Here is a 12,752-nt window from a genome sequence, read left to right on the forward strand (position 1 = left end):
TGAAGTTCAATGTTCAGAATCTTCAGACTGTTTAAAGGTGTTTTATTTTTGATGGCTATACCCTAATTCAACAGAGAAAGGATGAAAATATCAACACATAGCCAGGCAGCCTTTGACACTTGGCATACACAAAGACTGTCCTACAACTTGTAGCCACTCTGTAAAAAGTATCATAGTTAGGTAATTGTTCCTAAAATTCAATATGATTCTCTCCTCACACTACTTTTCACAGCTCTGTCCTTGACTGACTCTAGTTACTTTGGTTCATTCACATACACGTTACATGACTTAAGTCTGTACCTTGTACAGTTTCTGCTTCCCTTCTGCCCTGCAATCTTTTGACAGTTCACGCAACTAATACCTCCTCTGCCACCAAACATCAACTTATTGTGTTGAATAGTTAAAAATTCTAAAAGGTAGCAATGTAACATTAAATGCATAAGTTAAAAACAGAAGAACCCTAGTTCTGTGACAACCAAAATACATAGGGAAACCAAAAACAAAAGACAATCTTTAAATGAAAAGGCATTTTGTTTCACTGAAGTGCATTTTAAACTATATGAAGTACATTATACAGAGAGGCATAGCAAATAAATATGTAAATATTTGGGGCTCAGTAGTAAAGATTTGATTTAGTTCCATGCAAATTCAATTAGTTAAGTTCTTTAATATTTACAAATCACACATAACTACATTTTCATGTACCTTGCAAAACCACAATAAAGTATGACAAATTAAAAAAAGCATTGATAAACTCTAGCTGTGCTGTTATTATTACTTGGTAATATTAATAACAACTGAAGCAAAACTTCAGAGGTGAGATTTACTACTGAGGCCCAATTACAACGATTTGGAGAATTAGATATACATCTAGAAATGAAACAGGTCCAGAACCCTTGTGAGAAAGATTTGAATTGTATAAGGCAGAATCTGGCCAGACATAGGGGCCCAGCCTTGACCTCTGTCCTAGGTCCCTGGGCCAGGTGTCAGGACAGCCAAGGCCTTTCTACTGCCTGCCTCCAGTGGGTGCTGATTATGGGGCTGGGCTTTGTTTAGACTCATTTGTAGCCTCATTTCTGTCCCCACTTCCATAAAAGAATGCTTCAGAGAATAAGAAACATTCTGAAAAGAAAAAAACAAAAAGGTCTGCTGGCATATAAACCTCAAAAGAAAAAAAAAATTTGTAGGGTAAACCTGGTGCAATAAGGAGACCTTATCTATTGAGTAGTTCTAGTTTTTAAATTAACTGTAAGTACACTTGGTTTTATGTTTATAACAGGTAATATTTAGTCGCGGTCAAAAACATCATACCTCATTATAACATATTTTTTTTTTTTTTAAAGAAAAACTCCAATTACTCTGGGATATTATTTTATTTAAACTTTATTTTAGTAGCTGAGTGGAAGGATCTTTTTAATTAAAATAAAATTCTGGACCAAAAATAGCTAAAATGGAAACTGAAATATATGAACCATTTGTGACACTATAAAACCTACTTGTCAGAGCCAACTCAGTTTTTCATATCTCATATTTTTAATACTGACTTCAGGCTTTAAAATTTCTATTTCTCTTTCTTTAAAAATGTAAGTTCTATGCCAGGAAGAACATGGTTATTTTGCAAATAGCAAAATACAACTAAACTCTCATGACAGCTGCACCAGTGTAATTAACTTAAAATATTTAAAACATCATGCAAATTTAACAGCATGGTACTTTCATTATACAGAATTTAATAATTAACAAAAACAACTTCTATTCTCATGGCACTTTTATAAGAGGATTTAAGGAAAGAAAAATATTATGAAGCTCACTCTGTGAAAAAAGAATGAGATAATGGCTGCAGCTGTGAAAGGACAAAATTTATGACAGTTGTATGGTTGCAATTGCTATCTTCTCTCTTCATTAGCATATTCTAGAACAAGGAACATGACACTGCACACTCACAGTCTTTCAGTTGAAGATTTCAGAGTCCTTAAAAAAGGTCCATCTGCAGTAACCAGCATTACTAATCCCATTTAGATGTTTTCCGCCTCATGTAACTGTGCCCCTCACTATCAATAGCTTCATAGAGGTCCTTTTTATTCCCTTGTGTTGCATGTAGATAACCAATATATGCCACGCAAAGTGAAAGAGTTACCAATCCAAAAGCCATTACAGGTTTGTTCTGTCAAAGAAAAAAAAATTATAAAGCTTTATTAAGGCTAACAATTTGAGGAGACTCAAATAGTTGCACTTTCCTCCTGAAGTGCCACATCTTTATTACAACACTAGCATAACCATGGCAATTTATTCCGTTCTTTATTCAATTAGCTAAACTACTGATTACCTAGAGATTATAGAAGACTCTTGCTTCTCCTCTCCAGTCTTCCTCCCATCTACACCCTGAACATCTCAGACCTCTGCCTTCAGGAAGGTGACAGCTGGGAAAGGACTGGGCCAGAACTGTCAGGGAACTTCTGAGTTTTCAGTGTTGAAGTGGAGGAGCTGCTTAACCTCCTGGGTCCTGGGACCAAGTCTCTCATTTGCAAACCTCATTTTATTAGGAAGTGAGGAATGAAGTACACATGCTATTCTTCTTGCCCAAGTCATGAATAACTGGCAAAAATCCTCTTATATATTAGGCACAGAAATAATGATGACGTATACACTCTTCACCGGGAACCTACTCTATTACCTCAAGAAATTTAGTGATTGGAACAGATATTACGCTGTTAACCTTGATTTACTCTTGGACAATCCAAGGCCCTAAGAGGCAAAGTGGTGCTTTCAGTTTAAAACCCACACACAGTAAAGCTGTGTTGTTGTTGTTGTTGTTGTTGTTTTTAAGAGACAGGATCTCACTCTGATGTCCAGGCTGGAGTGCAGTGGTGCAATCACAGGTTACTACAGTCTCAAACTCCTGGGCTCAAGTGATTTTCCTACCTCAGGCTCCCAAGTAGCTGGGACTACATGTGTGCACCACCATGCCTGGCTAATTTTTTGTATTTTTAATAAATACAAGGTTTCACCATGTTGGCCAGGCTGGTTTCGAACTCCTGACTTCAAGTGATCTGCCCGCTTCGGCCTCCCAAATTGCTGGGATTAACAGGTGTGAGCCACTGTGGCCGGTCTAATTTTAAATTTTTTTGTAGAGATAGAGTACCATTATGTTGAACTCCTGGCCTCAAGATATCCCTCTACCTCAGCCTCCCAAAGTATTGGGATTGCAGGCATGAGTCATGATGCCCAGAACAAAAAAAAAAAAAAAAAAAAAAGCTTTTAAATATAGAAAAGATATTCACAACTCAACTCCAGAGAAGTATTTTATGTATTAACTTTGTTATTCCTGAAACTGTACCTTAGACCCTTTTCTTCACATGTTCACACTCAAGAATTTGCCTTTCTTAGGTCAATGTAAATGCACAGTAGTGATACAAATAATAGTTTCTGCTTCTGTCACCATACCTGCTGTACCACTACTGAGAAAGAAAAGAAACTCTTTAACAGAGGAATGTAAGCTCCCTTTAAATTACCGGGCCCAGAGAGGCACTGGAATGAGATAGTAATTACGTCTTGAGATAAGTAATAATTCTGAAGCGCTTGCTATGTGGGTTCTGGACTGACACCACCAATAGTTATGCATTAACCTTACAATGCCATCCACTAGACATCATAACTTATATCCTATAGTTCAACAATGCATAGTCATTACTAATCAATATCATTTCTGTAAACCAATGAAAATTACTGAAAAGCAACTTTTGTACTTGCCCCCTCTCCTAATTCATCTTTTTTCTTAAAAACTCCAGCCTCTCCTTTGTTCTCCAGAGCACTTCCCAAGGTTACTATGAAGTGTTTCCCAGGCTGCAGTCCTCAATGTTGGCCCAAATAAACTTTCTACCTATATTAATTTGCCTCAGTTTCTTCCTTTAAGTGACATTTCTATTTCAAATCTTAATCACAGAAGAATAAGGGTCAAACTTTTTCACTTAGATGAACACCTAAGAAAGAACACAGACTAAGCAGTTTAAATGTACAATTCTTGAAATGCTTTTAGCAATTAAAAGAACACGTTAGTTCAAAGCTTTTAAAATATTTTACCTTGATTTAATGATCTGATTAAGTTGACCTATTTAGCTTTAAAACAGTTTACACTGCTAACTATGTTAATAAAATTCTAATCAGATTCAACACACTTAAATATTTATATTTTAATTTGATTTTATGTTTATTTTAAAATAGTATTTACATTTATTTAAAAATAAACTTCAGCCAGATGGGCATGGTGGCTTGTGCCTGTAATCCCAACAATTTGGGAGGCTGAGGTGGGAGAATCGCTTAAAGCCAGGAGTCGAAAACCAGCTTGGGAAACATAGTGAGACTCCATCTCTACAAAAAATTTTAAAAATGAGCCAGGCATGACAGTGTGCACCTGTAGTCCCAGCTATTCTGGAGGCAGAGGTGTGAGGATCACCTAAGCCCAGGAGTTTGAAGCTGCAGTGAGCTATAATTGCACCACTGTATTACAGCCTGGGTGACAGAACCTCTAATAAGGAAATAAATACATGAATTTCATCAAATCAAATGTTTTGGAATTTTTCACAAAGTATCTGTAATATTGCTTAGATAAAAACATTACCTACCGACTGGAATTACAGTCTGTAAGAATGGTCATATTTTCATTTTGGTTTCCTTGCTTAAACAGAAGGTCTTATTTACCTTATAGTAACTAATCAAACAACAAAAGTTGTCTTCAAATTAATGCAACTAATAAAATAGTACTTTAGATAGTTTTAGAAGCCGATCCACTAAAGTACAACCATTTTCTTCAAATATCCTCAAAATATTTACTTTCAAATGCCCTTAAAATATTTACTTTTATATTTGTATTTATATGTGAAACAACATTTTCAATCATCATTCCACCTGCTTTTAGTCACAGAGAAGTCTTATTTGTCAACATAAAATTTCCAGGATAAAACCAATTACAAGAAAACTAGAACTTTCTATTTCTGACAGTCTGGTTGAATTAAACATAAAGCCTTATCTTGGATGTATTTCTTACAGGTTTAATGAAGAGCTCTGGATTCACAGCACGAAATAAGGTTGTTGTGCGCACCCCTCTAAGCCCTGGGCTTTCAAAGTCTTTCCCTTTGGGTGCTTCTCTTTTGAATGTTGGAGGCTCAGGTGCTGAAGACATCTTGATCAATGATGATTTATTATACCTAAAAACAAAACATGTTTTTTCCCTTCATAACTGTGCTTCTCTAATAAATTTATTTAAAAAGTCATTTTTTAATCATGCATGTTGCAGGGAATAAAAAGTCATTCTTAAATTATTTATTTGAATTCTAACCCAGACACATACCAAATGTGATTGTCAATTATCTTATTACTTCGTATAATGCACTTTGTAAATGGTGCTTTAATTTGATAATTTCATTCATTATTTTAATTTTCATCTCAAAAGAGGTGGGCAAATGTTGTTTTCCTACTTTTCAACTGGACTGAGTCACATCATATCACATGAAACCAGGATTAAGAGTAGGTGAGGCCAGTAGGTTATCCATTCCCTTCATTTCCTTGTTTTCCCGCTTCCTCACCTTTCAACAGCCCCTCCAGAACACCAACCTGAAGAAAAGACCAGCATTCCTTTGCTCATTATCTTCTCCTACAGATTCACTCCTGGCCAGTTTCCCCCACTGCTCCTCTTTCTTCCTCCACTAGCCCACCTACAAACTCATTTTCCCAAGCAGTGAGGATAAGGGGCTGTTTGTACTCACTCCTCCTTTGCCAATCAACAACTTTCTGGGTAGGACATGGCCTGCTATCTCCTTAATCTGAATATCCTTTTCTATCTTAGTTACTCTAAATCTATCCTATTAAATCCAGGTGTGTCTTCTGACTTCTGGTTTTCCTAGCTGAAATGTCAGTAGTTTGAAAGTATTTTTCTCTTCTAGGTATTATTAGGCAAAAGCTTATTCTTATCATCTCTGCCATCTAATGCTGGGATGAGAGGTGAGGGTTGAAAGAGAGGAGGTAGAGATAGCAAGCTTCCAAAGATGGACATTAATAACAATATAGTAAAATTATTTTAGGAGAAATGCTGCAACTCACTATATAGTAAATGTTATAAAAGAGCCAAACATTCATATTTAGACACACATTGGGGCTTTGTCTGTACAAGTATTCTTTTTTTCTTTTTTTGAGACAGTCTTACTCGATTGCCTAGACTGGAAGGCAGGTGCAGTGCCACAAACATAACTCACTGCAACCTGCAGCCTTGAACTCCTGGGCTCAAGTAATCCTCCCACCTCAGCCTCCTAGGTAGCTAGGACTACAAGCATGCACCACCACACCTAGGTAACTATATTGTGTGTGTGTGTGTGTGTGCGTGTGTGTGTGTGTGTGCGCGCGCGCACGCGTGTAGGGGCAGGGTCTTGCTATGTTGCTCAGGCTGGTCTCAAACTCCTGGCCACAAAGCAATCCTGCCTCTGTCTCCCAAAGTGCAGGGATTATAGGCATGAGCCACGACACCTGGCTAGTACAAGTATTCATTAAGCTTACTATTTTATAGACTTTATAAAATCAATATTTACACAACTTTTTAGTTAAGGAAAAAACTAGGAGCTTGCTTTTTCAAAATCCTTTGTGTTACAGTAGTCACTAAATATACATCTATACTACTTAACTGGGTATGTACCTAAAGAGGAACATCTGCTTGAAGAAAAAGGAATGCTCTAGACACTTTCTACACTTCCAAAAACTTCAGAAATGTTCACTGTTGCTGGTTCTCTCACTTATTCCTCATGCATATTATGCTCATCATTGTTGCCTTCTTCATTGATATCACCATGGCTTTCTGGTTCAATTTTTACATCAGTTAGCACTCCTGTAGCAACTTCAGGATTTGATAACTTGGGAAATAGTTAAATTACTATCTGTAGCCACATTGTCTTCAAAATCAAACTGGGACATCAATGACAGTAGCAGTTGAGTGCTAGATTGGTTCAAACACCACGTTTGGCTGCAGTCTTCTTCCAGGAAGACCTCAGGGGATTCCACAGGAATCATGCCTGTTTTCTGCTAACACTTCATGACTGAAGATAACTTCATAGATCATCAGGTCTCCACAATCATGTCAATAGCTTATTCAAATTGCTTTTCTCTGTTTTCTCTTCATCCTCTACATTTAGAAAGAGTTGTTCCAGCAACTGCTTTCAGAAGTGAGCTTTCACTGTGCCAATTTTATCCTGATTCAATGGCTATGTAGTTCAATGGGAAAAACTCAACCCATACATGATCCAAGGGTGGGAGTATGTTGTGGGCAGAGCAATTGTCTGTCAGCAAGAGGATACCGTGTATTGCTCCTTGCACTCCCTTGTCAATCTTTATCAGCCATTCAGTAACACATTTCTCCTTATTCAGGCATGTGTATTGGCTTGGTAATCACAGGGGAACATTTCTGAAGCACTGAGAGTTAGCTAACTTGCCAAAGACGATTGTTCCAGAATGCATTACAGTAGAATACACCAATCATCAATCTCTGTTTATTTCCTTTGCAAAGTCTACCTTTGGCAGGAAGCATATGATAAGGTAACAAGGACACCTATTTCATTAGCATTTAAAACTCCATTCAGGCTGGGCAAGGTGGCTCACACCTGTAATCAGTGTTTTGGGAGGCAGAGGTAGAAGAACTGCTTGAACCCAGAGTTTGAGATCAGCCTGGGCAACATAGCTAGACCCTGTATCCAAAAAGAAACAAACAAACAAGCCATTCGAGCTATAACCAGCAATTTGTTTTTGTCTTAAAATTTCTCCTGCACATAAGTTAATAATTTTCTCTACTGAAACAGTGTTTTCTTCACTACAGGCAACTTGTCAAAAAGATTCCAGAATACACCTGAAGTTTGTTCAGGCAGCCTGCACTTGCTTGAAACTCATCATGCCTGATAAGGTCTGGATGTTTGTCCCCACCAAATCTCAAGCTGAACTGTAATCCCCAGTGTTGAACTGTAATCCCCAGGGTTGAAGGTGGAATCTGATGGGAAGTATCTGGATCATGGGGGCAGATCCCTCATGAGTGGCTTGGTGCCATCCTTGTGGTAATGAGAGAGTTCTCACTCTGAGTTCACGTGAGATCTGGTTGTTTAAGAGTATGGCACTTCCTCCCTCCCCTCTTGCTTCCTGTCTCACCATGTGACATGCCTGTTCCCACTTCATCTTCCAGAACTGAAAGCTTCTTGAAGCCCTCACTGGGGGCAGATGTTGGCACCATGCTTCCTGCACAGCCTGCTGAACTGTTAAGCCAATTAAATCTCTTTTCTTTATACATTACCCAGCATCAGGTATTTCTTATAGTGATGCAAGAACAGACTAATGCAATGCCCAAGGTTGGCAAAAATCCAATGCTTTCTACAGCATAGTTACGTGCCCATTTCTTGCATGAACCCAATACCATGCAAAAACAGTGACAAAAGAGACCTCACATTCACTTTTGCTTTAGTCCTAGACACCCTCTTTAAATGTTCTCTTCAATCTTGGCTCAATTTTTTAAAACTGTGAACAGGAGGCGTAGTGGTGTTAAATTCCTTTGCTATTTCTCCTGTCTTGTGGCAGCAATCTGCTGCTTCTACTACCATCATTTTTTTCTTCTAATAAGTACTACTGGTGATTCATCTTTCTTCTCTTAGCCATGATGGTATTTATAAATCATGATGGGTTTGTACATATATTTAGAATTTAAGTAACAAATGTTGGCCACCAGGTGCCTACACCAGGTGTCAGTGATGCTTCTCCCTGTGCTAAAAACTTGTTTGAGTATAAATGTGGGTGCTATAGTTTGGATATTTGTCTCCCAAACCTCACGCCAAATTTGATCTCCAGTGTTGGAGGTAAGGCCTAGTGGGAGGTGTTTGGGCCATGAAGGTGGATCCTTCATGAATAAACGAACAGCCTCCCTGAAGGAGGGAGGCGATCAAGTGAGTTCTCACTCTATCAGTTCCCTGGAGAACTGGTTGTTAAAAAGAGTCACCGCCCTCTCTTTCTAGCTTCCTCTCTCTTACCATGTGATCGCTGCGCATACCTGATCACTTCGACCTTCCACCTGAGCCCCTCACCAGAAACAGATGCTGACACCATGCTTCCTGTACAGCCTGCAGAACCATAGTTCCTCAGAGCATAGTTTATCACATATACTTTGTGTGGATGATAATGTACCATGAATTGAGGATTGATGAACTCACTCTACAACTGATGTCCAAAATCATATAAAATTATGTTATATATAATTATATATTAAATTTTTATAGTATACATAATTAATATAATAAATTATATATTAAACAACGATTTCTTGTAATATGTAATTTACATTATATATTATTACTCTATATACTTTATATACTTACCTGGAGTATATAAAATTATATACTGTATATAATTTTGGATTTCAGGTGTGGAGTGAGTTAATCATCCCCCCAGGGAGGGCATTAATCTATTCATGAGGGATCTGCTGCCATTCGTGTGTGTGTGTGTATGGGGGGAGGCGAGAAAGAGACAAAGGCTAGTTACAGCTAACAAAAATGTCACTATTTTATAATTAAATGGATGCAGTGATGCTGTTATGAAATTCAACCTATATGAAATATGTCTGTAAAAAACTATATAGTTATACAGTATTCTAACACTAATTGTGATGACTTAATTTTAATTGTAAGATTGCTTTATCTCCTTTTTTCCTTGACAGAACCTATATTTCTTTTGTAATGAATCAATAAAATAAGTAATCAGGGTAGTACTTGTTATATTGCGACTCCCGGACACCCACATTTACCTTAATAATTCACTGTTTATATTCGACTCTTTGCTAGAAATGACAGAATATTTGGACTGGAAACTCACATGTATATTTTAAAAGATTTAATATACCACAATTTCACTGTTATTGACACTTCCTGGAAAGTATGAGAACAACATTTTCTATTATTTATCATTCTTTTATTAGAAGTGGGATAAAACAGCTCAGTTTTATTGCTGCTTCTCCTTTATGAGCCACAGTCACTGATGTTACAACGTTTCTCCCAAAATTGCATGAACTTATTTATGCCATCTATCAAACTAAGAATTTTTAACAAGTATCTGTACTTTGTTAAAAAAAATACAGGTTACTGAGACCAAAAGGGTCTTAGCAGCCAAGAATTTGTTATATGTAACTATACTTAAAAAACAAACAAACAAAAAACCGTCCTCTTTAAATAGGAGAAAAATCTTCTGTGTTTCTTCACATGCCGGCTTACAGAGGTGTACAGGCATGGCTGAGGCAGAAATTCAAGATGTGCCAGTTGAATAAATAAAACCGGCAGAATGCAAAACCTTAGTCATTTCTTCATAGATGTGTAAATTTTTTTTCAGAAAAACAAATCTGTATTTTAACAAGCAAACTTTTAATCTTGAAGTTAAAGCTGACTAGCTATTTTCATGTACAGAACTAATATAAGTTCCATTTTTAAAAGCCGCAGAACTACTCATAAGGTCAAAGTATGGCAATAACTTATTCTGACATTACCACTCATGTGAACTATACCTAATACAAAACCAGTTAATGTCTAGCACACTTCCATCAGAACTTTCTTAGTCTTCCCACTAGTTTCTCCACCTTCTTCCCTTACTCTTTTTGTTTCCACTGCAGCTGTCACTCATTTATTTACCGATGATATTGGCCAATCTCTATTTATTATCACTTTGCAGATCTATTTATTTTTAAGCTGGATTTAAAAACCTCATTTACTGTGTTAAAACAGTAATCACATAAAACGTACATACACACAGATTAGCAGGAATGATGGGAACCTGGCATTACACTGCTCTTGGCTAAGTAATTTTGTGATTCATTTGTGTGCTGGCCTACCTGCGAAATAATTAATCAGGCACCCGGGGCTGTGCAATCTGCCCAGGTGCCCCACTCTTACTTCTTCATTTTTCCATCACCCACTTCTTGTTCCCTTCTTTACGCATAATTAGGAAACTGTTATTTTTCTTTTCTTTTCTTTTCCATTTATCTTTTCTTAAAAAAAAAAAAAAGAACATTTCACACCTGCCTACAAAAAAGGTCTAAACTAAGCTGTATTTACTTCATTTGTTTCTCCCCGGTAAAAGGTTTTTTACCTTTTTCTTCTGTCCATCCTCCTGTGATGGAAGCATGCAATGGAAAAAGAAGCCAAGATAAAGGAGTGTCCATTCACCCAACTCCATGAGAGTCATTTACATCTTTACCTTGAAATTAGTAACACAACCTGAGAGGCTGTACAGATGGTCCTACTCCAAGAGTCAGGACTAGTCATTTCTGAATGATTTTCCCTACTTTAGTAAAATTATTGCTTGGGGGTTATTTCAGACACATGACTACCTATTCATATATTGTACATGTAAATTAGACCAAGGAATAAAGAATATAAGCATTACTTTAAGGAAAACACTTCATCTTCAAATATACATTTTAGAAATAAGCACCTCATTAGAAGATAAAACAAAATGACCAGAATCATAAAATGGTAACGAGCAGGAATCTTATCAATAATGAAAGCGTTTCATTTAAAAGACTCAGAGAATTATTAAATGGGCAAAATATTTTAATAAAAGTATAATACACTTACACTTCTGGTTTCACATGCCACCACATTATCTTAATACTTAAGAAACTAACTTGAAGTCTTAATATTTAAGAAATTAACTTGAATACTTAAGACCTGGGGCAGAAAACCTTAAAAATAATTTAAATTAATTCAAACAAGTTTGGGATAGAATCAGAGGACTTTATGGCTCGAGGGAATCTAGTATAGCTTCAAATTCTCACTTTGCTACTTATAAGCTGTGTGTCTTTGAGTGACGACTCTGATTCTCAGTTTCCACTTTATAAAAGGGGCAATACTATCTACTGGATGGATAGGTACTAAATGTATGCATCAAATAAGATGACACATTTCAAAGGATGCAGATGTTCAATGAATGGTAGCTACTGTCATCCTCACCATTTAGTCTACCTCCCCCTTCTGAACCCCCTTTTGAGAAACCCAGACCCAAGAAGGCTGTGATCATCTAGGTCTCCCAATTTCCAGCCCACCAATATTTCACCACCTCACCCCATCTTACTCCTAAATTGATAAAAGGCCTTTGTATGTATATTACAAGATTCAAGAAACAAAATTATAATCACTTAAGCTTTAAAAATGAATTATATATATGCTGTTTTTACAATAAAATATACTTTTAAAAAAATGTATCTTTCCCGCTGGGCGGAGTGGCTCACGCCTGGGTGGATCACTTGAGTTCAGGAGTTCGAAATCAGCCTGGCCAACACGGTGAAACCCCATCTGTACTAAAAATACAAAAATTAACTGGGTGTAGTGGCGGGCGCCTATAATCCCAGCTCCTCAGGAGGCTGAGGCACGAGAATCGCTTGAACCTGTAAGGTGGAGGTTACAGTGAGCCGCGATCGCGCCACTGCACCCCAGCCTGGCAACAGAGAGACTCTACTTTAAATAAAACAAAACAAACAACAACAAAAAGTATCTTTCTACCTCTGGTATATACTACTTTCCCCGAAAAAAAAAGGGAAAGCCCTTGCTGCCGACAACCTGAGGACGGACAATCTGAGTCTTACCTGGCTTCCCCCAATGTCATGGGCTACGGTTGGCTACCGAAGGCCTACTCAAAGACAGACGCACTGGAAGCCTCCAGAAGAAACTTCATTCAGTTCATTTCTGCACATTGCG

The 12,752-nt window shown here is 37.3% G+C and overlaps 1 protein-coding gene across 1 annotated transcript; it reads right to left on the reverse strand.

Annotated features, from left to right (window-relative positions):
- Positions 1 to 30: 30 nt before the first annotated feature.
- Positions 31 to 12,192, reverse strand: SMIM8 (small integral membrane protein 8). Its single transcript, XM_032275304.1, has 3 exons — positions 11,254 to 12,192; positions 5,045 to 5,204; positions 31 to 2,164 (listed from the first exon to the last, which is right to left on the reverse strand). The coding sequence occupies exons 1-3, from the start codon at positions 11,319 to 11,321 to the stop codon at positions 2,006 to 2,008; spliced, it is 387 nt and encodes a 128-aa protein (XP_032131195.1). The 5' UTR covers positions 11,322 to 12,192; the 3' UTR covers positions 31 to 2,005.
- Between the last annotated feature and the right edge of the window lie 560 nt (positions 12,193 to 12,752).

The sequence above is a fragment of the Sapajus apella genome, unplaced genomic scaffold (genome assembly GCF_009761245.1).
Source record: "Sapajus apella isolate SASKATOON/1434 unplaced genomic scaffold, GSC_monkey_1.0 scaffold6, whole genome shotgun sequence".
NCBI classification, from domain to species: Eukaryota; Metazoa; Chordata; class Mammalia; order Primates; family Cebidae; genus Sapajus; species Sapajus apella.